The 27,381-nt window shown below is 47.1% G+C and overlaps 1 protein-coding gene across 2 annotated transcripts in view; it reads right to left on the reverse strand.

Annotated features, from left to right (window-relative positions):
- The window catches only part of PDE8A (phosphodiesterase 8A), a 2,218,572-nt gene that overhangs the window by 116,083 nt on the left and 2,075,108 nt on the right, over positions 1 to 27,381 (reverse strand). For both annotated transcript variants that reach the window (XM_086958243.1, XM_086958242.1), the window contains exons 18-19: positions 23,296 to 23,513; positions 1,342 to 1,474 (exon numbers count right to left, since the gene is read on the reverse strand). In XM_086958243.1, the coding sequence (XP_086814369.1) occupies positions 1,342 to 1,474; positions 23,296 to 23,513 (351 nt within the window). The remainder of the gene's footprint in view (positions 1 to 1,341; positions 1,475 to 23,295; positions 23,514 to 27,381) is intronic.

A 27,381-nucleotide genomic window follows, 5' to 3' on the forward strand; every position in this document is an offset into this window, starting at 1 on the left:
CTGGAACCCGGCTGGGCCAGTACTCAAGACCCCGGCTTCCAAGCTGGGCTAGGCCGCAAACTTTAACACGATATAACTCTGTCTACCAAACCGGTAGAAATCTCGGGATCGCACCATCGAGCTGTGGTAAGGTTCATACACACTGAGGTAGGGCGTAAAGACAGGATAAATGACAGGATCATCTGGCAGGAGACGGAGATCGGCGGAGCCGGGAGCCTAAGCAGCCATCTTGTTCGCTAGCGTAGCTCCTCCCCCCGACCATTTGCCTTTTGATGACTTACCCTGAGATGTGGACGGCGATGGATGCCAGCGGGAAAGGCTCCTGGAACGATCTTGGGAGCAGTCCAGAAATTTTGAAAGAGACTAACAACGACGTGGGGTCTCCCCCAGGCGTTCCACCAGGACATTCATGTACCATTCCCGCAATGCCATCAGGCGAAGGCAGGAGCTGCAATCTTCAGAGTTGTGGTGCTAACCAAGCTACCGCATACATATAGTATGAGGGACCGGGGTTGACAAATGCCGCCCAAAGGACTCACAAGGTTTGAATCCCAAAGAAGAAATGAAAAAAAGAAAGGGGCACATTGTTTCTACGACAAAATAAATTGTAGAAACAGGCCAAAAGAACCGCTCCACATACACATTGGAAACACGGAAAAGAAGAAAACTGACAGCGTGTAGCGAGGGGGGGGGTGTAATATGGGCTTCGTCCAGGTCAAATCTGGTGTACGGTGTACTACCAATTCTCATGACACACTCTACCGACGCGCAAAGGTACAGCTGAAAGATCCAGTCTGGCACCTGGGGAGAGTTCAAAGGTAAGGAAGGAGTGGCAAGATGTCTCTGTAAGATCATAAAAACTACATCCAAGTCAAAAGGCATTGGAATTGCCCAATTGGTTCCAGATTATATCCTACAACGAGAGTATAGTTCAAATCATAGAATCACTGACTAAGATCAAGGTGTGCTGCATAATGAGCTTGCTCAAACAGGAAGGGCAAGCAATTATACACATAGCGCTTAATAATCTAGAATGTACCTTGTGGCGCTTGTGGGAGAGGATAGTACTTTTGAAAATGGAGTTGAACTATACTAAAATGAAATAGATGGCCCTATACAGTAACTGGCTGATGTCCATCTCCCCAACTCTTCGCTCACCGCCTCATTTTGTTTTCTTGGCTCTGTTATAGGACACAAACTCACTCCCTTCTATCCTAAGATAGGCTGCTCATAATTAACTGTATATTTTAAATAATGTTTATAAAATAAAACTGAAATGACAGGATAAAATCGTAGCGTTAACTAATTAGATGAAAACATATAAACATTTGTGTGTCCTACCGTATTTTCTTCCAGTGACGATAGAGGCTTATTTATGCTGTTTACAAACTTGTTGACATGCTCAAAATGTTTTGTCATTTCTGTTGCTAGAACCATATCAATAATTGCTTGACGAAGTGTCCGGTATTCATTCCTATCAGAAAAATGTGTTAAATTCAATTATTAGAAATTAAACGATAAAACAACATCATAAATCCCTAGTTTACGATTAAAAAATGAGGTAACAAAAGTGAACCGCTGTAACTCAAGAATGTCCTCTACTCAGTGATTTTTATGTAACAATGGTGTAGAATTGTCTCAAGAAGAGCAATACAAGCAAACAAGAAAGGATAGATCAGAGGCGGGCAGTTGTGGCTGGTGATCTTTGAAATGAGTGGGACATAATGCCTGGCAGAAATCCATCTCAAGTTTTTAGAAATTTGACTTGGGAGTTACTCATAAGTTAAGAACTGCCTTCATTGTGCTGCCACTGCTAACATTTTGGTATGGGTGCCCCCATATGACAAGAATTCCATACAATATTCCAGTACCAGGAAGTTGCCATTGATACTATCCATATACCATGTTTGGACCTGTTGCTCGAATTCGAAATACCTTAAAAATCAAGAGGCGTTTGGCAAAACAGCAACAGTTTGTTTAGTTAAACATAGCTGCCAGGAGAACAGTTACAGGTGTAAGTTCTAAGGCCTTTCTCAATTTACATTCAATTGGGACTGTTTTTAAATACAGTTTTCGTCAGGCTGTAAAAGTTCTCCGGTGAGCCATATATGGTGAGGAATATTGGTTTTTGCCTTAGAGTCATAAATTAATGGCCAAATGGTTACTACAGGTGGGCCTCGACCTTGTTTGGGCACAATGTGTCCAGATGTCCGGCACCGGGAGCGTGTGCTTACTGTGTGTGCTGTGTTGTGATTGGCTAAATGTTGCTAATTCATGTGGCACCTGACTTTATAGTGTTTTAGGAGTACACGCACCCCATCCGGCTATGTGTGCTTTATTGGGTCCATTCTCCCTTAACCTGCAATGTAGCTGCGCCTATCTGTGGGATTAATCTATGTTTTCTGTTCTTGTGGTTATATACTAGCTACGTGCCATCCCACTGTGACCTATAAATCTGTAACTTCAGGCCCAAGTCTCAGAGCTTGCCTGAATTGCGAGTATGGGTTGATGTGGAGTTCTTGACGGGGAACTTTGTTAGTAGTGATATGATTTAGTTTTCATAAATGAATGTAGCGTGTTCCATAGTCACTCTATTGTTTTCTATATTAACATCTTCCTCTCTAGTTGATTCTTCAACTACACTACCTAACGTATGCATTTCTACTATGACTTTATTAGGCTACTGCTGTGCTCCTTGTTCTCTTTTGACAATGACAACCTTTCTAGTTACTTGCATTCTACCAAATTTGAGGTCGGCATTTTTACAACAGGTGATGCCCAATTGTATCACTGCAAATGCCAATAAAAGCACTATGGTAAGTGGCAAAAATGATTTACACAATCCAGATAACTATTGTGGGAGCAAGGAGAACCAACTGAAAAGCATTAATGAATAGGGGCACCTCCCTCCTCATGCATGTCTCTTTGTAAATTGTGCCTTGGAATAAAAGTGCAACTGCTGCACCAATCTTGGCACACACCCTCCCTCTATCGTGGTGATTAAGTCCAACACATATGGGTTTTGAAATAACATGAGCTGCATTGATCGCTGTTCTTCCATGATCTAATTGAGGACGGGCTCAGTGCTGTTCATCATTTTTGGCATCTCCCATCAGGTTATTTGTAACTTTTGTCTCCAGGGTAAAGAAGGATACAGACACATCCGCCGATACTTGCGCATCTGTGAACAGTCTGAATTCTTCTGGAATGTCTTTGAACTGAGACCAGTCAATATAGTTTGCAGATCTTTTGTCACGAGTTTGGCGCAGAAAAGTTGTTCTTCTCTTTAACGGGTGTTGATACAAGTCAGATAGATCTTCATCAGGAATGTCCAGGGTTGGGGTGTGCCTGGTTACTAGGGAACATAGTCCGCACCATCTGGGAATAAGCTGATTATAGGCAAACTCGCTGCATTGCTAGCAGTAATCCATCAGCATAGAGGTGCCCCATTACATATCCGGTATATGCAATGTCATGCCAAAGTGAGCATTTGTGCAGATCGGAAGTGTGCCTTTACCTCTAAAACATAAGGACTACAGTGTAAGCTTCCGAACAATCAGGGCTTACCCTTTTCCCCAATATTTCAGTGTCCCATATTTCCTTACATGGGGTGCTTATGCTCTCATTCAACCCTCCCCATGTGACTCATTCTTAATTTTATCCTCGATCTGGACGGCACTACACAGGAACCTCGTGTCAGGATATGTAGGAAGGTGGCTTAGTATATGGCACACAATTGATGGACGAAATGCAGAACAAATCAAAACATTCACCCCCAGTGAAGAGATATGGTTTAAATCCATCATTCTTTTGCTCACCATGCCACCCCAGTTTAGACATGGCCATATGCGAATCAGTCTGGACTCTGCACCTAATGGGAACAGTCCAGCCCGTACTGCCAAGCCAGGACCTCCCAGGACTGGAACCAAGCATACTAATACCGGTTTCAGGGTTTCACCCCTCTTTGCCAGGATAGCTTGACTCCAGTGGCACAGTGAGCCCAGGACCCACGTCTGGGCATACCTGGCACACTTAGGGCGAGAAAGCAAAAGACACACAGTTGGTGCACGGAATGCAGAACAAATCAAAACATTCACCCCCAGTCAAGAGATCTGGGTTAAATCCATCATTCTTTTGCTCACCATGCCACCCGAGTTTAGACCTGGCCATATGCAAATCAGTCTTGACCCTGTGCCTCATGGGAACAGTCCAGCCCGAACTGCCAAGCCAGGTCCTCCCTGGACTGGAACCAAGCATCAAGGGACCCGTTTTGGGGTTTCACACCTCTTCAGCCAGGATAGCTTTTCTCCAGTGGCACAGTGAGCCCAGTACCCATGTCTGGGCATACCTGGCGGACTTAGGGCGAGAAAGCAAAAGACACAGTTGATGGACAGAATGCAGAACAAACCAAAACATTCACCCCCAGTCAAGAGATTTGGGTTAAGTTCATCATTCCTTTGCTCACCATGCCACCCTAGTTTAGACCTGGCCAAATGCAAATCAGTCTAGACTCTGTGCCTCATGGGAACAGTCCAGCCCAAACTGTCAAGCCAGGTCCTCTCTGGACCGGAACCAAGCATCCTAGGACTGGTTTTGGGAAGAATGTATGACATTGTTCTGCATTCTGTCCATCAACTGTTGTTTTTGCATTTGTCACCTCGAGTGGGACGGGTATGCCCAGACATGGGTCCTGTGCTCTCCATGCCACTGGTATCAAGCTATCCTGGCTGAAAAGGGGTGAAACCCCGAAACCGGTCATAGGATGCTTGTTTCCAGTCCAGGGAGAACCTGGCTTGGCAGTTCGGGCTTAGTCCAGAAGGAGTGTAAAGCAGCTTGTTTTACCGGTAATATTCATATAGTCAAATGAAAAAGAACCACACAGTGCAGTCATAAAAATAGTTATATTTATTTTACACACTCACTAACACATTGGTGTATTTCCTACTGGGATATATGAACACAATACACACAATATTTCCAAAGGAAACAGGTAAGTAAGCACAAACACACAGTGGTCTCCAGGGGGAGACCAAACCATATACTAAAGAAGTGGAATGTGAACTGCGACCTAAGTCGAGATTTGGCCCAGACGACTTAGAGGAGCTGGGGACCCAAGGAACCACCCAAGGTAAGTATCCAGAAACCCCATGGATTCTATGTACAGAGTTGAACCACAGTCACATACTCAATGTAAGTCAATGGGGAAGTCGCTGTTGCAGTTTTAAAGAAGAAGGGCCCTTCCCAGTGGACCCTGAAGAAACCCTATGGAAGATGGAAGGTTGGAGAGTCACCCCACCCTTGGATACCCCAGAAACCAGGATACCTACATTACCTAAGCCGGGTGCATAGATGTAAAGTGGCGTCGGAAACCGCCATAAACCATAATGGAGGACTTCAGTGAAGATGCTCTGGTGAAGAAGGTGAAAGAGTATGGTGGAATCCTAGGATAGATTCTTGTAGAGAAGTACCTGCAAGCAGAGGGGAGAGAGTCTATGTCACTCTGAAATGACCACGAGACAATGACCACCAATGACGGAAGATACAGGAGACTTGGAGTGATCTTGTTGCTGCAGCTGTGAGGACCAGGCAAGCTGTGAAAGATCAAGAGCCACTCATGAGCAGTCCCACGTCGGAGATCGAGAACCAGGGGTTCGGTGTCCGGCGGGAGCACCAACAAGCCTTGGCAGCAGCAAAAGATGTGCTAAAAGAAGACATTGCAGTGTCGGGACCAGCGAGCTCCAGGGGACTCACTAAATGCAGGAGTCAGAGCAGCCCCGGAGCAAGCAGGGGAGCCCACTGAAGCCAAGGACGACCCTCAAGAGGACCCAGAGGCCGTAGGCATTAGAGTCACAAGAGTACCTCTGGCATCTCACCAAAGTTGCAGGCTCACGGTGCAGAGGACACAGTGAGCACGAAGATCTTGACAGGAAGAGATGCTGGAGGTTGGAGCTTCTTGCAGCCCGAAGATCTCTGGAGGACAGAGTCGCCAGGTCGTGGCAAAATAAAGTCAACGCAGTGCACAGGGGTGCAGTTCTAGTGGTTCCAATGAGGGATACTGGCTTCAAACTTGCTGAGAAGACAGTGCAGGCCTCGAGGGAGTTGCAGAACCATCACCTGTGTTGCTGAGCCTTTCGAAGACCGTGGGACCTCAGGAGGCGCAGACCGGTCATCTTAGTTGTGGTGCCTGCAGATACAGGGGAATGACTCCTTCACTTTAAGCAAGATTACTAGACTGGCATGATGATGAGACCCAGGAGAAGCAAGATTCTTCCTTGATACAGTCTCGGTTCCCAGAGTGAAGTCCAATGAAGTCCAAAGTGCCCAGATGGTAGAAGTAGAAGTGGTTTCGTATCTGAATCTCGTCCCACAACAAATCTGAAGAGCTATCCACAAGTAATCCCTTAAGTATCCTAAGGAAAGTGTTGGGATGAATCTGGGCTCCCCCCCCAGTGGAGGCACTGGACAGAGGAAACAATACTCTATTGCCATTTATCCAGTTTCGCACCAGAGTGGGACTGGGTCATGCTTCCTAAACTTGTTTCAACTGGAATATGCAAGAAGGGCACCAAATGTGTCTGGTGGTGCTGGCAAGCGCACAAGCCAAATGCGCCAAGTCCTGTCTGGGAGGTGGTCACACCTCCTTGTGACAGGAAACCTATTGTTCTACCTTCAGCTGCTTGAGCTCAGCTCAGCAGCAGGAGGGCAGAATCATGTCGGTGGTCGGCAGCAGCAGTAGCTAGTTGTTAGACCCTGAAAGGCGGGAATACAGGGGTCTCCCTAGTGGAGCCCCTCAGGACATGGGATCCTACATCCAACACTGGAATCGGTGTTGGGGAGGATTCCAACATGTTTGATACCAAACATGACAGTTTTCGCTGCAGTCAATAAATAGTTAGACATCTTGTATTTGACTTGATGGAAACTATATGTCTAAAGAACAAGTTACTTACCTTCGGTATACAATGTATCTGTAAGGAACATAGGTTAGTTATAGATTTCTTACCTTAGAATTACCTCTAGGCGTCAGACTGGATCCGGGGAATCTTTTCTTAGCAGTACCCCTGCGTGTCGGTAGGTGGCGTCGGTCGACTCCGCGTCTGCATGGTGGTCGCCGGGATGACGTCGCTGTGCCTACTTAGACGCCACCCGTGCGCGGTGAGGTCAGTACTGAAACAACTTTCCACGCCAGAAGCGCAAAGCCATGAAAGACACTGACCACTGGTGTGCCAGAACTAGAGCCCTGTAAGGGAGCCCCTATCACCTAGAAGTCAGTTCATAGAGTGGAGAGGATGGGTGGTAAGGAATCTATAACTAACCTGTGTCTCTTACAGATACATTGTTAGCAAAGGTAAATAACTTGTTCATCTGAAAGAGACAGTTAGTTATAGATTCCTTACCTTAAAGCAGAGACCCCAGCAATACTAACCCCGGAGAAGGGTCTGTGAATCAAGTTTACACCAGAGAGCCCTGAAGGACAGAACGGGCAAAATAGCTGTCCCTCCGGATTTGGCTGTCCAGGCAGTAATGTCGGGTGAATGTGTGCATAGATGTCCACATTGCCGCCTGGCAGATGTCTAAGAGTGGGACTCCATGTGTCAATGCAGTAGTTGCTGCTGTAGCCCTAGTGGAATGAGCACGCAGTTGCACTGGAGGTTCCTTTTTCACTAAGCGTAACAGATTTTCATTCAAAGGATAACCCATCAGGAGATGGTATGCTTTTCGGCAGCCAGACCTTTCTTGACACCCACATAGCCAACGAAGAGTTTATCATCCACCCAGAAATCTTTGGTGCAGTCAAGGTAGAAGGGCAGCACAAGTTTGAAAGGGTGCTGAGGCACAAAAAAGGGGGCAAAGTGATTGTTTGTCCGATGTGAAAAGGTGTAACCAATTTAGGAAGGAACAAGTGTCTCGTCCTAGGCACCACTTTGTCCGGATGCACAGAGAAGAAAGTAGGGCCTAGAAGAAAGAGCCTGAAGCTCACTCACCCTGTGAGCAGAGGTGATGGGGACAAGAAAAGAAGTTTTGAGGGTAAGGAACCTGAGAGGACAGTTGTGAAGAGGCTCAAAGGGAGCACACATAAGATAAGTTGAAACGAGATTCAAGTTCCACTGGGGCATTATGAAAGGAGATGGATTACATAAATAAATACTGCCCTTAAAGAACCTGTTAACAATAAGGGACTTGAATAAAGAGGGGTGATCTGATAGCCAAAGGAAAGCAGAAATAGCTGCAAGATTGCCTTTTAGAGTGCCCAGAGCAGAGCTCTGCAGGGTGAAAAAAAGGAAGAACCAAATAACCTCAGGAAGAGGGGCAGAAAGGGGATCTACAGCCTTTGCTGTGCAACATGCCACAAATGTATTCCATCGACAGGCGTATACCATTTTCGTGGAGGGATGCCCGGCTGCCAATTCCAGAGCCACAATAATGACTTGGACCAGAACTCGATAGATCTCTCTCAGCACTCAGGGCAGAAGTGGTACAGGCAGAAAGATGTACAGGAGACCACAACTCCACTTGCGACAAAAGGCATCGCCAAGCAAGTGCTGCCTTGGAAACTCCAACGCGCAAACCTGCTGACATTGCACATACTCTTCGGTGGCGAACAGATCTAACGAAGGTTCTCCCCACCGCTGAAAGAGATCTTGCACCACCTCCGAGTAAAGACGCCAATCATGATTTACCAGGCACTGTCGGCTGAATTCGCCCACCCTGGCCTTAAGGGAACCTGCCATGTTTTGAACAACCAGGGTCATTTCCTGATGTTCCAGCTATGTCCAAAGGTGAAATGCCTCTTGACATAGGGTCTACTATCCCACTCCGCCTTGTTTGTTGCAGTAAAACATGGTGGGGGTGTTGTCTGTGAACATCGGCAATACCTTTCCCTTGAGGGATGGAAGGAATGCTTCAATGTTAGGTGGATAGCCCAAAGCTCCAAAAGGTTGATGTGGTGCCCGGCTTCCGGCGGAGACCAGACTCCTCTGATTATTGTCCCTCCAAGATGGCCGCCCCATCCCAGGAGATATGCATAAGTCACCACCATAAGTTCTGGTTGGGGAAGGGAGAGGGATATGCCTCTGACCCAATCCTGGTCCAGTAACCACCACTGCAGTTTTTGTGCAGTTTCCTCCGAGATCTTGACGTAGTCTGAAAGATTTCCCTGATGCTGCACCTACTGGAACGGTGGAGCCCGCATATGCCGCCTGGCATGATCCACCAGCAGGATGCAGGAGGCCATGAATGAATAACTTTATTGTGTGGTTACTTAAAACCATTACATTAAGACCAAAGTATAAAATTACATGAGGCCCAGCAGCTTCAGGGTTTTTCTAACCAAAATCCACGATAGAGGCTGAAACATCAGTATCATTGCCAGAATATCCCGGACTCGCTGTTCGGGAGGATTGACCCGAAATACACTGTGTCCAGAACAGCTCCGATGAAAGGGAGCATCTGAGAGGGAGTCAGTTGGTATTTTGGCACGTTTATGGTGAACCCCAGCAAGTGCAGAAGGTCCGCCGTAGTGTGGAGGTGGGAGACGGCCCCCTGGGTTGAACCCATCTCCAATAGCCAGTCGTCGAGATAGGGGAAGACTGGAACCCCTGATCTGTGCAGATGAGCTGGGACCACCGCCATCACTTTCATGAACACCATGGTGAACTGAAAATGCTTCTGGCCAAACGTGAACCGCAGGTAACGTCTGTGGACAGGCAGGACGGGAATATGTAAATAAGCATCCAGCAAGTCCAACGCCACCATCCAGTCTCCAGGGTCAAGGGCAGATAGGATCTGAGCCAATGTGAGCATTTTGAACTTCTCCTTCCGGAGGAAGCAGCTGAGGACCCTGAGGTCTAGAAAAGGACACAGACCATTGTCCTTCTTGGGCACCTGAAGTAGCAGGAATAGCAACCACAAACTACTTCTGGCGCAAGAACCCTTTCGATAGCTTCCATGGCCAAGAGAGCTGAGAATACTGCCGGAGAAGTGCCAAATGATCCACCAAGATGAGATCGAAAGACGGTGGCATGGAGGGAAGGGGAGTCTCGAAGGGGAGTAGCCGGACTGGCCCGCCCCCTGGCTCCCAGACCCGCGAGGTTGCTGAGTACCCCGTCCGCGGCTACGCAGAGGATGGGCAGCTAGCATGGACCAGTGGCTGGACTGGTCCTGACGTGGTGGGGGGCCCTTGCGTACCCACAAAAGGGGCGAAAGGCAGACTGGGGTGGAAGGGAAGCGAGGCCCAAGGATTTGGCGTAGCCCGAGAAAACCTTTAAGGCAATTGAGCGCCGAGTCTTGTTTATAGTCAAAAAGGCGCCATTGAAGGAAATGGCCAGCAAAGTTGACTGGACATCCTCCGAAAAGCCAAATGTCCTCAACCGGGTGTAGTGCCTAAGGGCTAATAACGTGGAAATCGTTCTGCTCAGTGAGTGGGTGGTATCCAGTCCACATCTTATCGTGAACTTGGCTGCGTCTCTCCCATCTGCCACTGCCTGGGAGGGAATAGCCCGGGGCTCCTCTGGGCACTGAGGCAGCACTTGTGCGACTGTATCCCAGATACTATGGGAGTATTGGCCCAAGAGGCATGCGTATTCACGGACAGCAGTGCCAAGCTGGAGGAAGAGAACATGAGCTTCCCAAGATGTTCCAGTTGCTTGGGTTTCCTGTCTGGGGAAGCAAAAGGGAATGCACCCTTCGAAGAAGAGGCTTGTACCACCAAGCTCTCGGGGAAGGATGTTTGGAGAGGAAAACTGGGTTGCCCGGAGCTGGGCGGTGGCGGCGGGCAATTGTCCTTTCCACAGGACCTCCTGTGCTGGGATTGGACCAGATGCCCAGAGGGACATCAGTGAGGGCTTTGTTGAAGGGCAGAAGGGGTTCCGAAGAAGTTTCCGCAGGCTGAAGCACCTCTGTCAGGAGATGAGTCTTGACTGCCACTGAAGGGAGCTACAGGGCCAAGGCATCAGCTGCCCTTCAGTGCCCTGCCGCTCCACCACAGCGTCAGACGCTCACTCCTCCGTAGCAACAGTAGGGGAGAAAGCATGCCAAGGTCTGGGGAAGTGTCCAGGCCACAGGTGTTACCCAGGTCCTCCCTCAAGTCCGGCTGTTCCAGATAGTCTGCCAAAGGGTCCAGCGACCCCTCCCAATCCTCATCACCACCTTCTGGGCGATAGGGAACACCATGAATGAACAGGGAAACAAAAGTACCCTCCGGCATCGGATTAGACATTGGTCCCTCTCTGGCGCATTGAAAGTGACTACAAGTGCAGAAAGTGCACAGGTGCTATGTACAAAAATATATACATGTGGCTACTAGGGACAATAGAATGTTAAGAGATCAAAACCAGCTGATTGAGTTTCGATATCCACCATCAATTTCTTTAAAAACAGCCTACATTTGTTGCTTTTTGTCATTAAGTCTGCTAATGTTTTGCATTTGACTCAGGAAACTGAAAATTCGAAAGGAACGGCACGTTATCTTTAAAGATAAGCTGCAGTTGTGATGGCAGCCAAAGAGAGACACCTGAACTTGGAGTGTTAGGAAAAAGCAATTGCAGCTAAAGCGCTCTTGAAAAACATACAATTTTGATGATTTAAAGCTTACCTTCATAGTTTCAGCTCCCTCAGTCACATGCAAAATATTAGCAGAATATCCTGCAGGTAATCCGTTGACTAAAACATCCTCCATGAGGCACAGTTTACACTGACCGACATGTATGAATACTAAGTTTGAAAACAATTCGAAGACATTTGTTTAGAAATTATTTTAACTGGCGGACTTTTTGCCCCAATCAATTGATGTCAGCTATATACGTTTGCATCCTAATTATGACCCTGTTTTAAATAATCTAAGCCACTGAAGGACTGGGTTCTTTAAGACCCAGCGGTGCCAGGGCACAACACCTGAAACCTTCGTGGGTAACCTGCTCCGGCGTACGAATCACAGAGACACGGGACACTTCCTTCGGCGTCAAAGATTCAAGGTTTATTTGCTGCAGGGAACACAGAAGTCACGACAAGTACACCACGTGCAACTTGGGGAGACTGCTTCAAATTGGTTCTGTGGATCGCTCCTTTTATACAGTTTTTACCCATAAGACAACATGGCACACAAAAGTTTACAACCCGGTTCCCACCATCATCCCCCAGAGGGGTCGCTTTGGTCACTTTGAAACACATGAGGTCCGGAACATAAGTGCGGAAACATTTGGCGGTTCCCAACTGTAAAAACCCATCTTCCCACCATTAGCGAATTCCAATCAGCAGTAAAACAGATCGAAATAGGAACAAGGACAGGTGTAGAGGAAGATGGAGACAGTGGGGAGATCGGAAAGGGTGTAAAAGGGGAGGTATCGGGAAACACGAGATACAGGCATCAAAGGGACGTGCCTAATGAGATGCACGGCTGAGACAATAAGTCCGTGCGGCAAGATGAGCCTCAAGCGGCGCCATCTGCCTTACAGTAGCATCCCCCTCGTCATAAAGACACTCACAAAGATCATGTGTCTTCCGCAAATATCTTGGGAGTCCCAGGGTCGCGAAGCGGACAACGTCCGTTCGCTGGCTACTTGAGGGCAAGAGACAAAATGGATGCCGTATCTAAGATGGAACCCGTGGGTACAGATGAAAAACCCACATAACAAACGAACGGTTTAAGTTAGCACAGCGAAACTGCGCACGCTTATTAAACTCGTCATTTGCGGTTCATAGATACCAGACTCGACCATATTCGTACGAGTCGAAAACACCACTTACAATTGTCACGGAACCTCAGACGCTCCTTTTGCCCTCATGTAGGCAAGCACTAGTCGGAATCATATTCGATATTCATCAAACCATCGAGATGTTGCTGTAGCATCGCTCTGTCCAACCGAGTCCCCTTGGTAACAGGTGGTTGTCTTATACACGTTGTAGCACAGAGGCCACATAAGGCAGGACCACACTGCGCACAAAGGCAACACGTGAACAGGAACACTACAACGACTCCGATGATCATCAGAATCTTCCAACCCCAAGTCGACATCAGGCCCCAAAACCACCCAAGTAGCGTCCAATCCCCTACATCCACGTGTATGGATTCGGAGATCTTATGCAACCTCGAGATGGCTTGATAGACAGTAGGAGCGTTATCTGGAATGAAAATGCAGCAGCTCGAATGGATCACCTTACATACCCCACCTCGATCTGCTAAGATGACATCTAAAACCATACGGTTTTGTAACGTCATAAGTCTATCCGCCTGAAGTTCTGTGGTGATATTACCAAGGGCACTGGCAGTAATATTAGCTGTCGATTCTACCACTCGAGTCAACTGTCTCAGGTTCCTACTATTAACCATAGGACCCCAAAACGGGAGGAAACCCTTGAAAAAGTCTCCTGCCTCTTGACCGGCAGTATCCTCTTCGCTAATTACGCCTCGTACAACTCTAGTCTTGTGATAATCGGCATCTACAGTGAACGTCGGAGGCAACAAATTTGCAATGAAGCATGAGCCCATGAAGTCAGCGGGCAACCATGCATATGCACGATCATAGCAGATAAAGTATGTACCCTTGGCAGCCAGAAACACAGGGGACGAGAACATCGGCAGAATGTAATTTTCAGTGCAAGCACTTGCTCCAAGTCGGGCTTGCGATCTTCGGCCACGACCCATGAGACAAAAATTACCAGTGTGGGGTACGACCCATATCGGAGGCGAGCTTTTAAGCTGCTTTTCGCTAGTGAACGCACTATATTCACCTCTACTTAGGACCCTATAGGCCTGTACCTCTTCTTCGGGAATAAGCGAGGGATCATAGATATCACTATCTAAATCCTCTATTGCTATCGACAAAGGTTTTTGATACGAGGTAGGACCAGAGTAGGGGGAACGTGGTTTCGCTCGCGGATTTTGCGGATTTTCGGTAAATTCGCAATCCGCGAGATCCGCGAATCTCCCGCAAAATCCGCAAATCCGCGAGCAGCGGATTTTATGGCTTGCTCGCACTGTTCGCGTGAGTTCGCGGCTTGCCAGTACAACTTCGCACCCCGCGAGTAAGTGCTAAATTGCAGAAATACGATCTTAGCAAAACTGAAACTACTTACCAGGTTCAAAAGTTCAGGCTCATCATTAGTAGCCATTTCCTGTAGTGCTTCCTGAGGGGCCCCTCCAGAGTTCAGTTGCCAGTTGCAACTATTATGTGACCCTGCTCTGAACCTCAGAATAGTTACACATATGCCACAAAGGTCCTGAATTACAGCTAAGGGAGACAAGCAGGAGCCAGGCTGGAAGTTAAAATCCATTAATCAGCCCCTAATTCATTATTGTCAGTTGGGGCAGGGCAGGTGTTGTAACTAATTTTGCAACAATGAAAGCACTTAGCAAGTGCAAAAGATCACTAATCAGGAAGCACTAAGGAAGCAGGTGCCAGCTAAAAAAATATTCTGTGACACATTAATCAGCCCCAAATTAATTCAGGTCACTTGAGGCAGGGAAGGTGTGCTTTGCTTTGCCGAAAATAATGTACACTGGACAACCAGAGGGTGTGGTGATGAAACAGAGGGTGGCATGGGTGGGCCAGAGGGTGGCATGAGTAGTCAGAGAGTGGCAGTGGTGACAGAGAGTGGCAGTGATGAAGAAGAGTGTCCCAAACAGGCTGGACACGTAGAAACAACAAGTTCGCAAAACTTGCGACCCGACAGGTAAGTTCGCAAATTGCGAAATTGTAAAAACCCTCGCGAACTGGCAGAAACACGCGCGAACACAAAAAAAAAAAATCCGCAAATTCGCGGGAATTCGCGGATTTTGCGGATTGCGAGTTCGCAAATCCGCAAAATCCGCGAACGCGAGATTCGCAAAATTCGCCCATGCTTAAACCCAGTGCGCTTCGAAACATTGTTTGAAATGCTCGAGCTGACCCTTGGGAACTATACGGTAACACCAGATATGGAATTCCCTTATCCGTAGTATGTGGCATCAACCCACACACCCAACAATTAGTAGTGTTAACCACTAACTGATGCTGATGAAGGAGCTGAATAAAGGAATTGTTGCGGAATTCTACACGTCTAGCCTGCTCGTGTTCCGGTAACATATGGAAGGAATGGGGAGAAACAGTAGAGGTAAGTTTAGGGTCAGGAGTAGGAGTAGGTGTAGCAGAAGGCAAGAAATAAGACATCGTATAGTACACCCCACCCGCCAATAATGCAGAAGCAGTCAAGAACAGTACAAACAGTTGGAATATAAAACATTTGGTACGACTGAGTTGCTGCAGCTTGAATCTGTGAACCTGAGCTCCCTCCAAATCATTCAGCTTCGAGAATGCCATTCCCTATGACCGTCCGCAACGTTTCTTGACGCACTTCGTTCTGTGTAGCAATAGTCAATCCCTAGGAGTTCCCAGGAACCGACGGCCTTTAACCTAGCGTCAAGACCTACTATCCAGAAGGAAGTACGCGCGCGGCCCTACGGCCTTTAATGCACAATATGTATGTATGCAAAAACAAAGTCTCTCAGCTGTAAAAGCAAAAGTATAAGGAAGGAAGCTCAATATATGTACAAAATAATCACAGTAATATGAATATTCAAAACTGATCACGGAAAACGGGATAATGCAGTTGTCAATACAGAAAAACAGGATCTGTTTATTAGTCTTTAGTGCGAGATCGTAGAAAGTATCGGGTTTTCCCAGGACGTGTCTGCTCGTCAAACAAAGGATCCGTTGAAGAGACAGCGTCCTGCTGATCAGTTGAGTGTTCTGGTCTTGAGTCTTTTGATGCTAATTGTTCAACAGTGTCTTTCTGCTGCGCTGAGGATTCTCCAACAAGCTGTGCGTCGCTAAAAGGTACAAACGCCGGCAATGTTTCTGTTTCAGTTGATGCAATGCCTCTCCTTACCCACGGGTCTGCCGGCAAAGGGATGGGGACTCTTTTGGTGTGGGTGGCATGCACCCAATTCTTACGTCCCTCGAGACGAACGGCAGTCCTCGTGGCCAGGAGCACTTGATAGGGTCCGGTAAACCTCGGGTCCAGGTTATTCTTGCGTGAAAAATTTCTCGTCACCACCCAGTCTCCGGGCTGGAGCTGGTGGCCTGGACCCTCCGTCTGCGTCGGCAATGCGTCGTAAACCTGTTGGTGAATTAACCTCAGTTTAGCAGTCAAGTCATGTAGATAATCGATCAACATTGGGTACTCAAGATCAGAGAACATTCCTGGCCTAGGAACCCCCCACACATTCGCAGGACGGCCGAACACTATTTCATAGGGACTAAGCCCTACTCGGGAGTGTACAGTCGCCCTAGTTGACAGTAATGCTAAAGGTAAAGCGTCAGGCCACGAAAGACCAGTCGTAGCCTGAATCTTCGCTAACTTTAGTTTAAGGGTGCCGTTGTACCCTTCAACCAATCCAGCTGACTGGGGATGATTGGCGCTGTGGAATTTTTGATTAATTCCAAGGCCCTTACACACACTCTTCATCACACTACCCACAAACTCACTTCCGTTATCTGACCACACGACTCTAGGCATTCCATACCGAGGAAAATATTCCTTCAGTAGGATTTTCGCAGTAGACAAAGCAGTATTGTCTTTGAGAGGATAGGCCTCGATCCATCGGGAGAATGCGCAAACCACAACTAAAACGTATTTCAGGTTATTGCATCGCTCCATATGGATGAAGTCCAATTGAATCACCTCAAAGGGACATGAAGGAGGAGCAAAACTGCCAGGAGGAGTTGGGGTTCCTTTGCCAGGATTGTACATCATACACACCATACAATTCTTCACCAGACGTTCAGCACATTTCGTAATACCATCATTCTTCCATACAGGGGATAGCAACTTACAAATACCTTTCACGCTAATATGTGCTAACCCATGCGCCATTGTCACAACGGCCAGCACATACGCATCCGGCAACAACCATCTTTTCTGATCCGACAAATCAATCCAACAACCATTCGCATCCAACTTTCCCGTACTTTCTTTCCACTTCGCCTTTTCAGTCTCAGTGGCCTCATTCTGAATTTCTTTCACACTTTCGATAGTGTCCTCACACATGCTCGATTCTGTAGGCCACCTAACCGAACTCGTCACATACATTCGAGTGCTAAGGTTCCGGGCAGTCTCCTTAGCAATTTCATCCGCAAACGCATTACCACGACCAACATCATCCGTCACCTTACGATGCGCACTACATTTAACAATCGCCACTTGTTTAGGCAACGTCAATGCATCCAAAAGATCATTCACAAGCTGGCCATGCTGAATCTTCGTACCGTGCGACGTCAAGAAACCTCTCTCTCTCCACAATCGTCCAAAACTGTGTGCGACGCCAAACGCGTATTGGCTGTCGGTAAACACATTCACACGTTTCCCTTTCGCTAACACACATGCTCTAGTAAGAGCAATCAATTCTGCAGCTTGGGCAGAATTCTGATTCAACCTCGCAGTCTCAACAACAGTATTCAACGTTACAACAGCATAAGCAGTAGTCACATCACCATTCGGCAACTTAAAACAAGACCCATCCACATACAGTGTACCATCCGGATCTTCCAATGGGGTGTTTTTAAGGTCCACTCGACCTTTTGTTTCCTCTTCAGTCCTCAAATAGCAATCATGTTCTGCTACTTCATCTGACTCTGTGCTAATTGGTAACAAAGTTGCCGGGTTCAGAACGTTACAACGTTTTATTTGAATGTGGCTTGCCAACAGCGTCAACTCGTACCCAGACAACCTCGCACTCGTCAAGTGCTGAGTTTTCGTTCGATTCAAAAGAGTATCGACTGCATGCGGAACCATCACCGTAAGCATATTATCCATGACCAATCCTGCTGATTGTCGGATGGAGACCGCGGCTGCCGCCGTTGCTCGTAAACAACTCGGCAATGCTCTAGCTACCGGGTCCAAGGTCGAGGAAAAATATGCACATGGACGTTGACGTTGGTATCCACTATCAGCCCATTTGCGAACTGAAGCTGAAGATCAGACAGAGCGGCGAGCACCTCGTCAGGCGCATCGGCCGCTATCTGATCATGAAGGAACTTACACATTTCGTTGAACACATATCTCTGGGTAGGTATATTAAATTGACAAAATGTATCGAGTACGACACGGGGTGGACATCTAAGAGGATTTACCATCCAACCCATCGCCATATTATACAGCGCAACGCGTTCTCTGTTTCCAGGAAGCTGACTACGTCTCTGAGGACCATCGGAACCAGCGGACCCATGAACAGGTCCGAGCGAATGAAAGAAGCTAGCCGCAAGAGGAGAATTACGACTACGAGTAGAGGGAGAAGCATAGGACACAGGACTAACAAGAGAAGGGGTAGAAACAGTAGCAACAACAGGAGTTAACAAAACAGGAGCAGTAGCAGAAGCAGTAGCGGGAGCAGGAGTATGTGGAAGTGGAGGAGCAGTAGGGATAGCAACAGGCAAAGGAGCAGGAACAGTCGGAAGGGCAGGTGCAGGTTGAGGAACAGGCGGAGGAAGAATAGGCGGAAGGATAGGTACGGCAGGGACCACAGGAGCTGCGGTACCCTGTACATACGGAGGTGGTGACTTCATGAGATAAGACATTAAAGGATCCTCAACTGGCTCTTCCTTCTTTTCCGACTCCGTAGGCAAAGCAGGATAACATTTATCTACAGTCATACGCTGTAATCGGTCAAACACTTCCTTATCCTTAACCTCCTTATCACGCTGAAATTGCTCTGCTTTCTTCACTATGGTAGCAACATTATCTCGCTGATTACGTTTATTCTGTCTGATTTCTTTCTGTCGGGCTTCTTTGCGCCACAACCGAAAGGCATCAAACATGGCCGGCCTTGACTTTTTCTCAAACAATTTAATCTCTAGATTATCTAAGATCGGTGCCTCGAAGCTACCATGAGGTGGCCAACGAAGGTCGCCGTCCTTCTTCGTGTATTTAATCCAATAATCGTTAAAAGTAATTGGGCCTAGCCCATGCTTACTATATAGCTCATAAGTGGGAGTTCCAACCGGAGGTATCGGACACGAGTCCTCCAGTCGGGAATCCGTACCACATGGTCTGAAACAACTAAACAAAGTACTGCGACCAGGCATCTTGCACACTAGCCGAGTTTCACAAACTTCAAGGGTTACGGGATTTACCAAGTCCCAGCAAAGAACAAAACCCTCGGTTTTTGGCGGCTGCAGTCGTCAAACAACACAACAAAGTACGCTAGCAAAGTGTCACCGACAAAAACACTCACACAGCGTTAACAACAAAAACACTCGCTAAAGTGTCAACAACCAAGAACTTTGGGAGCGACCCACAAATACTTAACTCAAAGATCGATGGCGTCACCAGGAAGGCCCGTCAGTCGTCTCGCTATACCAAGGTCTACGCCAGGCGCCAAAACAGGTCTACAGTCAGGGCAGCAGTCCGTCGCAGCCGTCAGGAGGCGGGAATCTTCGCGGGAAAAGTCTTCGGGCCACTTGTTTCGACAACAGGATCGATGAAGCGGAGTGCACCTTCCCTCGGAGATTTCACACGAAGTTCCTCACGATCGTCGGGCTTGGACCGGTACCACTGATGCAGCCCCACGTTGGGCGCCAACTGAAGGACTGGGTTCTTTAAGACCCAGCGGTGCCAGGGCACAACACCTGAAACCTTCGTGGGTAACCTGCTCCGGCGTACGAATCACAGAGACACGGGACACTTCCTTCGGCGTCAAAGATTCAAGGTTTATTTGCTGCAGGGAACACAGAAGTCACGACAAGTACACCACGTGCAACTTGGGGAGACTGCTTCAAATTGGTTCTGTGGATCGCTCCTTTTATACAGTTTTTACCCATAAGACAACATGGCACACAAAAGTTTACAACCCGGTTCCCACCATCATCCCCCAGAGGGGTCGCTTTGGTCACTTTGAAACACATGAGGTCCGGAACATAAGTGCGGAAACATTTGGCGGTTCCCAACTGTAAAAACCCATCTTCCCACCATTAGCGAATTCCAATCAGCAGTAAAACAGATCGAAATAGGAACAAGGACAGGTGTAGAGGAAGACGGAGACAGTGGGGAGATCGGAAAGGGTGTAAAAGGGGAGGTATCGGGAAACACGAGATACAGGCATCAAAGGGACGTGCCTAATGAGATGCACGGCTGAGACAATAAGTCCGTGCGGCAAGATGAGCCTCAAGCGGCGCCATCTGCCTTACAGTAGCATCCCCCTCGTCATAAAGACACTCACAAAGAACATGTGTCTTCCGCAAATATCTTGGGAGTCCCAGGGTCGCGAAGCGGACAACGTCCGTTCGCTGGCTACTTGAGGGCAAGAGACAAAATGGATGCCGTATCTAAGATGGAACCCGTGGGTACAGATGAAAAACCCACATAACAAACGAACGGTTTAAGTTAGCACAGCGAAACTGCGCACGCTTATTAAACTCGTCATTTGCGGTTCATAGATACCAGACTCGACCATATTCGTACGAGTCGAAAACACCACTTACAATTGTCACGGAACCTCACCCCGGGGTCGAAACCTAGACAAAAATAACATATGTGGATTGTTTTTCAAGAAATTGATGGTGGATACCGACACTCGCTCAGTGGGTTTTGATCTCTAACATTCTATTGTCCCATTCAGCAACATGTATGTATTTCTGTACATAGCACATATGAACATTCTGCACTTATAGTCACTTGCACTGCGCCGTCACCACCTTTTTTGGAGCACCTTATGTTTTTTAGAGAAAAGAAATGTGTTACTTCACGTTGTAATAAATTGAAACAAAAGTTTTCTAACCAGAGAAGTAACACATTAAATAAATATATAACTAAGTTATTTGTGTTAGAGGTGTTTGTACCTCTTCTTGCCACTTCGATGTGGAAGTCATGGGCTACACTTCCCCCATAGGGTCCACCTTTTTGCTATTAATTATCCAGTCCAGGTCCCTGGATTACTGGGTTGCCCCTTTTTTTCAGTGTTGCTGATGAGGGACATTCGGTGGGTTTTGTGATGGCTGGCCCTGTTTCATTAATCTCTGCTGCTTTTGATGCTCATGGTATGGCGTTAACTGGAATCTCTCTGCCAGGTGACCCGGTCTGTGGCAATAGTAGCACTAACTAGGGTTTGGTTGCTGCGAGCCTCCATGACCTCTACTCTACCTCTACTGAAAACGTCCCTCTGTGTATTCTGAGCAAAAGAGAGCAGGAGTGTATGAGCAAAAAGGTTTAGGAGTGTTACCACGGTTCCTGTGGGAACAGGGTTGTCATGTTCAGTGGTTGCCAGAACTGTTTGGTCCCTGTCTGGGATTAGGGGTGCTTATGGTGGCACTGTGAGCCAGCTGGTCCAAGAGAAAATATGTTCAGTATGGGTGCACAGAATCAGTCTGACACCACCCTTAGGTCAATGTCGTCCACAAATGCACAGTTCCTTATGAGTGGAAACTACACAGCACCACAAGCAATAACCAGGTAGGTGTACTAAACTGTGCAGTCACGCCTAAGGCCTATACTGTATACCTAATATACCATGTGTAATATATTTTTTTAACTAATTACATATATTCACGTTGCTTCTATCACTGGCATGAACCTCTTAGCATTATAAACATGTTACTATTTCTCTAGAGCACCGACCAGGATTCAAATCAGTGACCGGCCTGTTACACTGACAGACAACTCTAGTAATCCCATGAACCAACCGAGCTTTCCCACAGATACATTTGTTATGTTATGTTATGTTACAGCTGCTTATATAGCGCAACGGCTGCCCCAGCGAAGTGGCGTCCAGGCGCTGGACCAGACAGGAGAGAGCGCAACATACCACAAGCTTTAGGGTCAGCTTAGCAGAACAAGTGGGTCTTATTTGCCTTTCTAAAGGATAAAAGGTCATTTTTGCTTCGAATCCACAGTGGTAGTGCGTTCCATAGTTTAGCAGCCATATAATGAAAGGAACGTCCGCCCGTGCGGGCGAGTCTGGCACGAGGAATCGTGACCAAGTTTTTGTCCTTCTGATCTGAGGGATCTATTGGGAGTGTAATGCGTTATAAGATGACATAACATGGGGGGTGAAGATTTATTTAGGATCTTAAAGGCCAAGCACAGGGCCTTGAAATTGATCCTTTTTTCCACTGGTAGCCAGTGCAATTTTACCAGAGTGTTGGTTACGGACTCAAACCGGGGAAGCCCTGTTAGGGCCCGTGCTGCTGCGTTTTGGACACGCTGCAGACGTTTTTTTTCCGCTTGATTAGCTCCCAGGAGTAAGGAATTGACATAATCTATACGAGAAAGGATTGTGGCTTGGATAATCAACTGACGTGTAGAGGGGTCAACATTTTTTATTATAGGTCGCAGGTTACGCAAGATACCAAAACTAGTGGCAGCAATTTTTTTGTTGTGGCCGACAAAGCTCAGGGCTGAGTCGAACCACACCCCCAAGTTCTTTACCTCTGTTTTGGGGTCAGGGGGAGGGCCAAGAATCTCCAGCCACCAGTCCTTTCCCCAGGCTTTGGTATCTTTTCCTACTATTAGCACCTCCGTTTTGTCTGCATTAAGTTGTAAATAATTGGCCGTCAGCCATTCAGTTACTGCAGCGAGGCCATGTTTAAAATTCATCGCTCCTGCTCCGTTATCATCACTCAATGTTACCACCAGCTGAGTATCGTCAGCATATGAGACGATGGACAGGTCCCACTCCTTGGCGACCTCAGCTAGTGGTTGGACATATAAATTAAAGAGTGTGGGGCTGAGCGCTGAGCTCTGGGGTACTCCCTGCATTATGTTACTCTTTTTCGAGAGGAATGGGGGGATAGCTACCTGAAAAGATCTGTCTGTCAGAAATGCTTTAAACCAGGCCAGGGCTGAGCTCTTCACCCCTGCTGCCTCCAGTCTGTACAGAAGCACCTCGTGTGAGACCGTATCATAGGCAGCGCTGAGGTCAAGCAGGATCTGCGCTGCCGTTTGACCGGAGTCTCTAATGGACCTAAGATGTTCTGTCACACTGAGAAGTACTGTCTCTGTGCTATGGTCATTTAAGTTACATACATTTTTCATTTATGGTTTGTGAACTACATTTTATATGTTGTTACCTGTAGGTGAAAGACCAACAAAATAGAGACTATTTTGTTCTTTTCAGCCGTCTCTGACCCTGCCAGCACTCGCCGACTCCGCCCCACTGTAGTCAAAATCATAGTTCCCATACTTTCTTTATGCACTTCAGCCCAGCACTTACACAGTTCTGCCATTTAAGTACTGCCAATGTACAAGTTACACGTCATTCAAGAAAGAATTAATATTTTTTGCAGGTCATAACAAGCACTGGTGTAAAACCAAGATGAAAAGACTAACCTTTCCATGTTTTTAAATATATTGCATTTTTCATCTTTTGTTGTAAGCTGGAATGCAAGGGCTGCATGATGACTTTCTAACACTGCTGTATCATTATATAAGATCGCCAGCTCACTTCCTGCATTGCAAAGGAATGAGTTTGTTCTACCCGGGTGGTCCACGTCGTGCACTGTTGCAGCAATCAGTGCGGCAACCTCATCAATCTGATCCAAACATTCCTGAAAGGAGAAAGAATCTCTTACAATGCAAAGCCAAAATGAAATTCAAAAGAATTATAGTCATTACAAACGTGTGACGTCTAACATATATTATTAATAATACTGCAACATTTCAAAGTTAATTTAAAAACTAGATTTAGATCATCATGCTGAAAACTTTACATTTTGGTTTCAAAATATTTGACAGCATGAATGAAGGGATGTCATCTGTGCCAGCGACAGAGGTACACCTCCAAGCAATTACACCGCCATGTCGGAAAAAAACACATTAATATTTAACAATAATACAAGGGCACAAGTCCTAATAAACATAGAAGTGGCGGAACTAACTAAGTTAGGCAATGTGCAAGTCTAAGTGTAAGAATGACTCCACCTGTCATATCACATCCGACCTTCAGGGTGCGCCCCCCACCTCCCCCCAGGGAGAAAGGAAGAAGCGAGGGAAAGGGAAGTAACCCTGGGGAGAGGGAGGCAGGAACTCCACCCCCCAATATTTATTGTCTGTAGGGTAAAATGTACAAGGTGGGTGACTGGACTCGTCTGCACTTTAGAAATGATACCAGACTGTTTCACTGTCAGGCAGAACGAAATGACGAAACTGTGACGGAGGCCCAGGGCAGACTGTGGGTATAATCTTAGCACTGATAGGCCCCTTTCAAAATTGACACCACATAATGCATCTGTGATAACAACTCTATGAGTCAAACGAAAGAAATGTACATAATTGTGTCTTGTCTACTAACAACAGACTTCGTTTTTAAACAAGCATTTGCAATGCAATCAGTCTTGCCTTTGGGCCCGTATATGTATTTAGCTATGCAGCACATTAGCCGGGGTGCTGAAATATCTACTGTTCTTTAACATGGAGGGAAAGTAGGCACCAAACCTCGTGACACGCCAGGTATGGTAACAAATGGAGAGAAATATTGCCTTTCAGCTGGAAAAGGTATAGTCCAAAGCTCTGTTTTTAATATAAAATCAGTGCCTTCAGTGGTCATATCACTAAAAATAGAAAATTTGAAACAAAGATTATTGTTTACGGGTGCTCCTGGAAGACAATTCCTATGGACTGGAATCTAGAAAATGCTAAAATGATTCTGGTATTTTACTGATCTCTGCTGGCCGTTTTCTATCAAGACTGTTAAATAGAGGCAGTTGAACAGAAAAAAGTCCCTAAGCGGAAGCAGACAAGTTCTGGGGCTGATCTCCAGAGCCCAAAAAGTACATACACATATAAGAATATACTAAAGTATATACAAGAGGTCTCGAACGCTCGACCTGAAAAGATAGGATTCAATCAGGCAGCCGATATTCTGAATCAATTTTAAGGAGCGAGTGACAAATAAACCCATCTATTAGTGTGTGTACAAGCATGTGAGAAACTGAATGTTTGTGTAGAGGTGAGTTAGTGTGCGCGAGGGAGTGCACAAGTATTCTATTGGGTTTTCTTCTAAAGCGCATATATCACCCCAACAGGGGTCTCTCAGTGCTATAGTGTTGGAAAACGAGGTAGCATCTGTGAGGCCTGCACAAATACCATGACTACATTTGTCCTTCACTGGGAACCAAACACCCAATTGTAGCACCTGACTCTCAGAGGGTAGCGTTACAGAGAAGTCTGAGGCTTACTCAAGGGACGTGGTGTGGGCTAGTAATCGCCATTTGCAAGTGCGCAGAAATAACACTCAATAATTGATTGTCCAGTCTGTACTTTGCTTTATAAAATTAAGAGTACATTTATTAAACACACACACTACTCAATACTATGCACCAATTTACAAATATACATAAGCTGTTGGAATTACTTTGTATGTATTGCATAACATCTCCACCCCACCAGCAAGGGGAGGCGGGGTCTAGTACCACCACTTCCATGCATGCACATCATCTTGTACCCGATGCAGTTAGTGGATCTTAACCTGGAGCAAGGGCCCTGCGCACTGGCACCATCCCAATGTCGACCCACCCCAGTACTTCAACCAGCATTTAAAATAGGTAACCCTGCCTTGGTGACACACAACCCTGACCGAGCATTTCATACTAATCATAAGGTATGCACCTCTATATCTTAAGGGCTAACAGTCTGGGTTCTTCACCTAAGCGCAGCAGCAAGAATACATGTTTAAGCATCCCTTTAGAGTGACAGTACTCATAACATTTGGATATCATTAGAATGCATTGCAATTACAACCCCTAAAGACATGACTCCACCTTCACCATGTACTTCACATTAGACCCATGAACTTCAGTCCCTCTATAAAGAATTACATGAGTAACAGCATTTGTAGTGCAATTACACCTCTTCACCTCCAGGGGATGACTTCTTCAAGGCATCCACCACCTCAGCCCTTCACTCCATGAAGCACTTTACAATTCACCCTCAGCTGAAGAACAAAAGTTCCAGCCCTGAAGGTGATCAATACAGGCTGAGCCCTTGAGGGGTTATTCTTTCCAATTCCTAAGACACTTAGGGTGAGCCTTTTCTCTTCGTGCAGGGGGGGGGGCTGCACTTCTCCAGCAGCTCCCCCAGCACCTGCACCTTCATGTGGTGGTGACCCCATCCTCCTGAGGCCACCACAAGCAAAGAAGACGCTGTTTTGATCTGGCCTGCGAGGTATTATAGGTAGGCTGTGCTCCTATTCGTGAATTTTATAGCAGCAGCTCTCCCGCTGAGACGGGGAGTGCTGTGATCTGTGCCTCCGGCCACTTTGGCTGCCTGTTGGAGGGCCCGGACCCACCCGGACCCTCAGGTGAGCAAGACGGGTCGGGGAGCCCACCCCCGGCCGCTTATGCAGAGTCTACGGGGCCCGGTCCCACCCGGGCCCCTGGCACTGCTTCTCCTGCTACTCCTCCTCTTACGCAGGGCCCGGTCCCAGCCGGGCCCTCCTCAACCTTGGCACTTCTGGTGGTGGGGGCAGCCCGGGGAGCCCACCCCCGGCTGCTCTGGCTGGCTCCCGCCCGGCCCAAACTCTCAAAGCTGTTCTTCGAGTCTGCCCCATACTCCAGACGCTGCGCAGCGGCCGAGTCAAGCCAGGGGGACACCAGTAAAATCTCTATGTAGTCTCCTTCATTATGAGTTCACTGTGGATGAGTCCCAGATTATGACACTCCCCCACAGTAAAATTTCAACAATTAGGTGCTCAAAAACTGAAAAATCCGGGCGGCCCCTAGTATCAGAACTACCTTCTAACATATAGCAACTCCAAAGTTGTAAAAGCCCTGAATAAAAGAGTGTCAAAATTCTAAAACTAAAAGAGCCAGGTGTTCAAAGATTTTGAAAATTGTTTAAGATCAGTACATGCTCGCAAATGCAAAGTAAGCGGACTCCAGTGCTGGGAGGCTAAATGTGAGAATGAGAGCTCACCATCCCTGGTGGTACAAATACGCCAAGGAGGTAGTACGAGTTTTCCACTTGATCTTAAACACCGAGAGGGGACATACACCTGCAGTTTACCTTGCAGATAGGGCGGCCCACTTCCATCCAGAGCTTTATGGACCAAGCAGAGGAGTTTGAACACAGCCCGTGTTTTTTTAAAGGCAGCCAGGGAAGGGTTCTCAGAATGGGTACTGAGGGCGAGCAAGGCGGAAGATGCCTAATTAGCCATAGCGCAGGGTTTTCAACCACCTGGAGTTTGGAAAACAATCCTTCATTCATGGCAACCATTAAATTGTTGGAATCTTTAAAAAACTGGTTGCAAACGCTGCTATTTCAAACTATTGGAATCGTTAAAAACTTATAAAACCTGCTAACTGAACCTTGCACTTACTTGTGATTTGCGCTGTCATTGACTTGCGCTCAGCGCTCCCCCCCTTCCGTTAGAGCACTTCCGTTTCAATTCACGGTCTAGTGCTCGGAGATAGTCAGCTG

Source organism: Lissotriton vulgaris, chromosome 2_1 (assembly GCF_964263255.1).
Source record: "Lissotriton vulgaris chromosome 2_1, aLisVul1.2, whole genome shotgun sequence".
Taxonomy (NCBI): Eukaryota; Metazoa; Chordata; class Amphibia; order Caudata; family Salamandridae; genus Lissotriton; species Lissotriton vulgaris.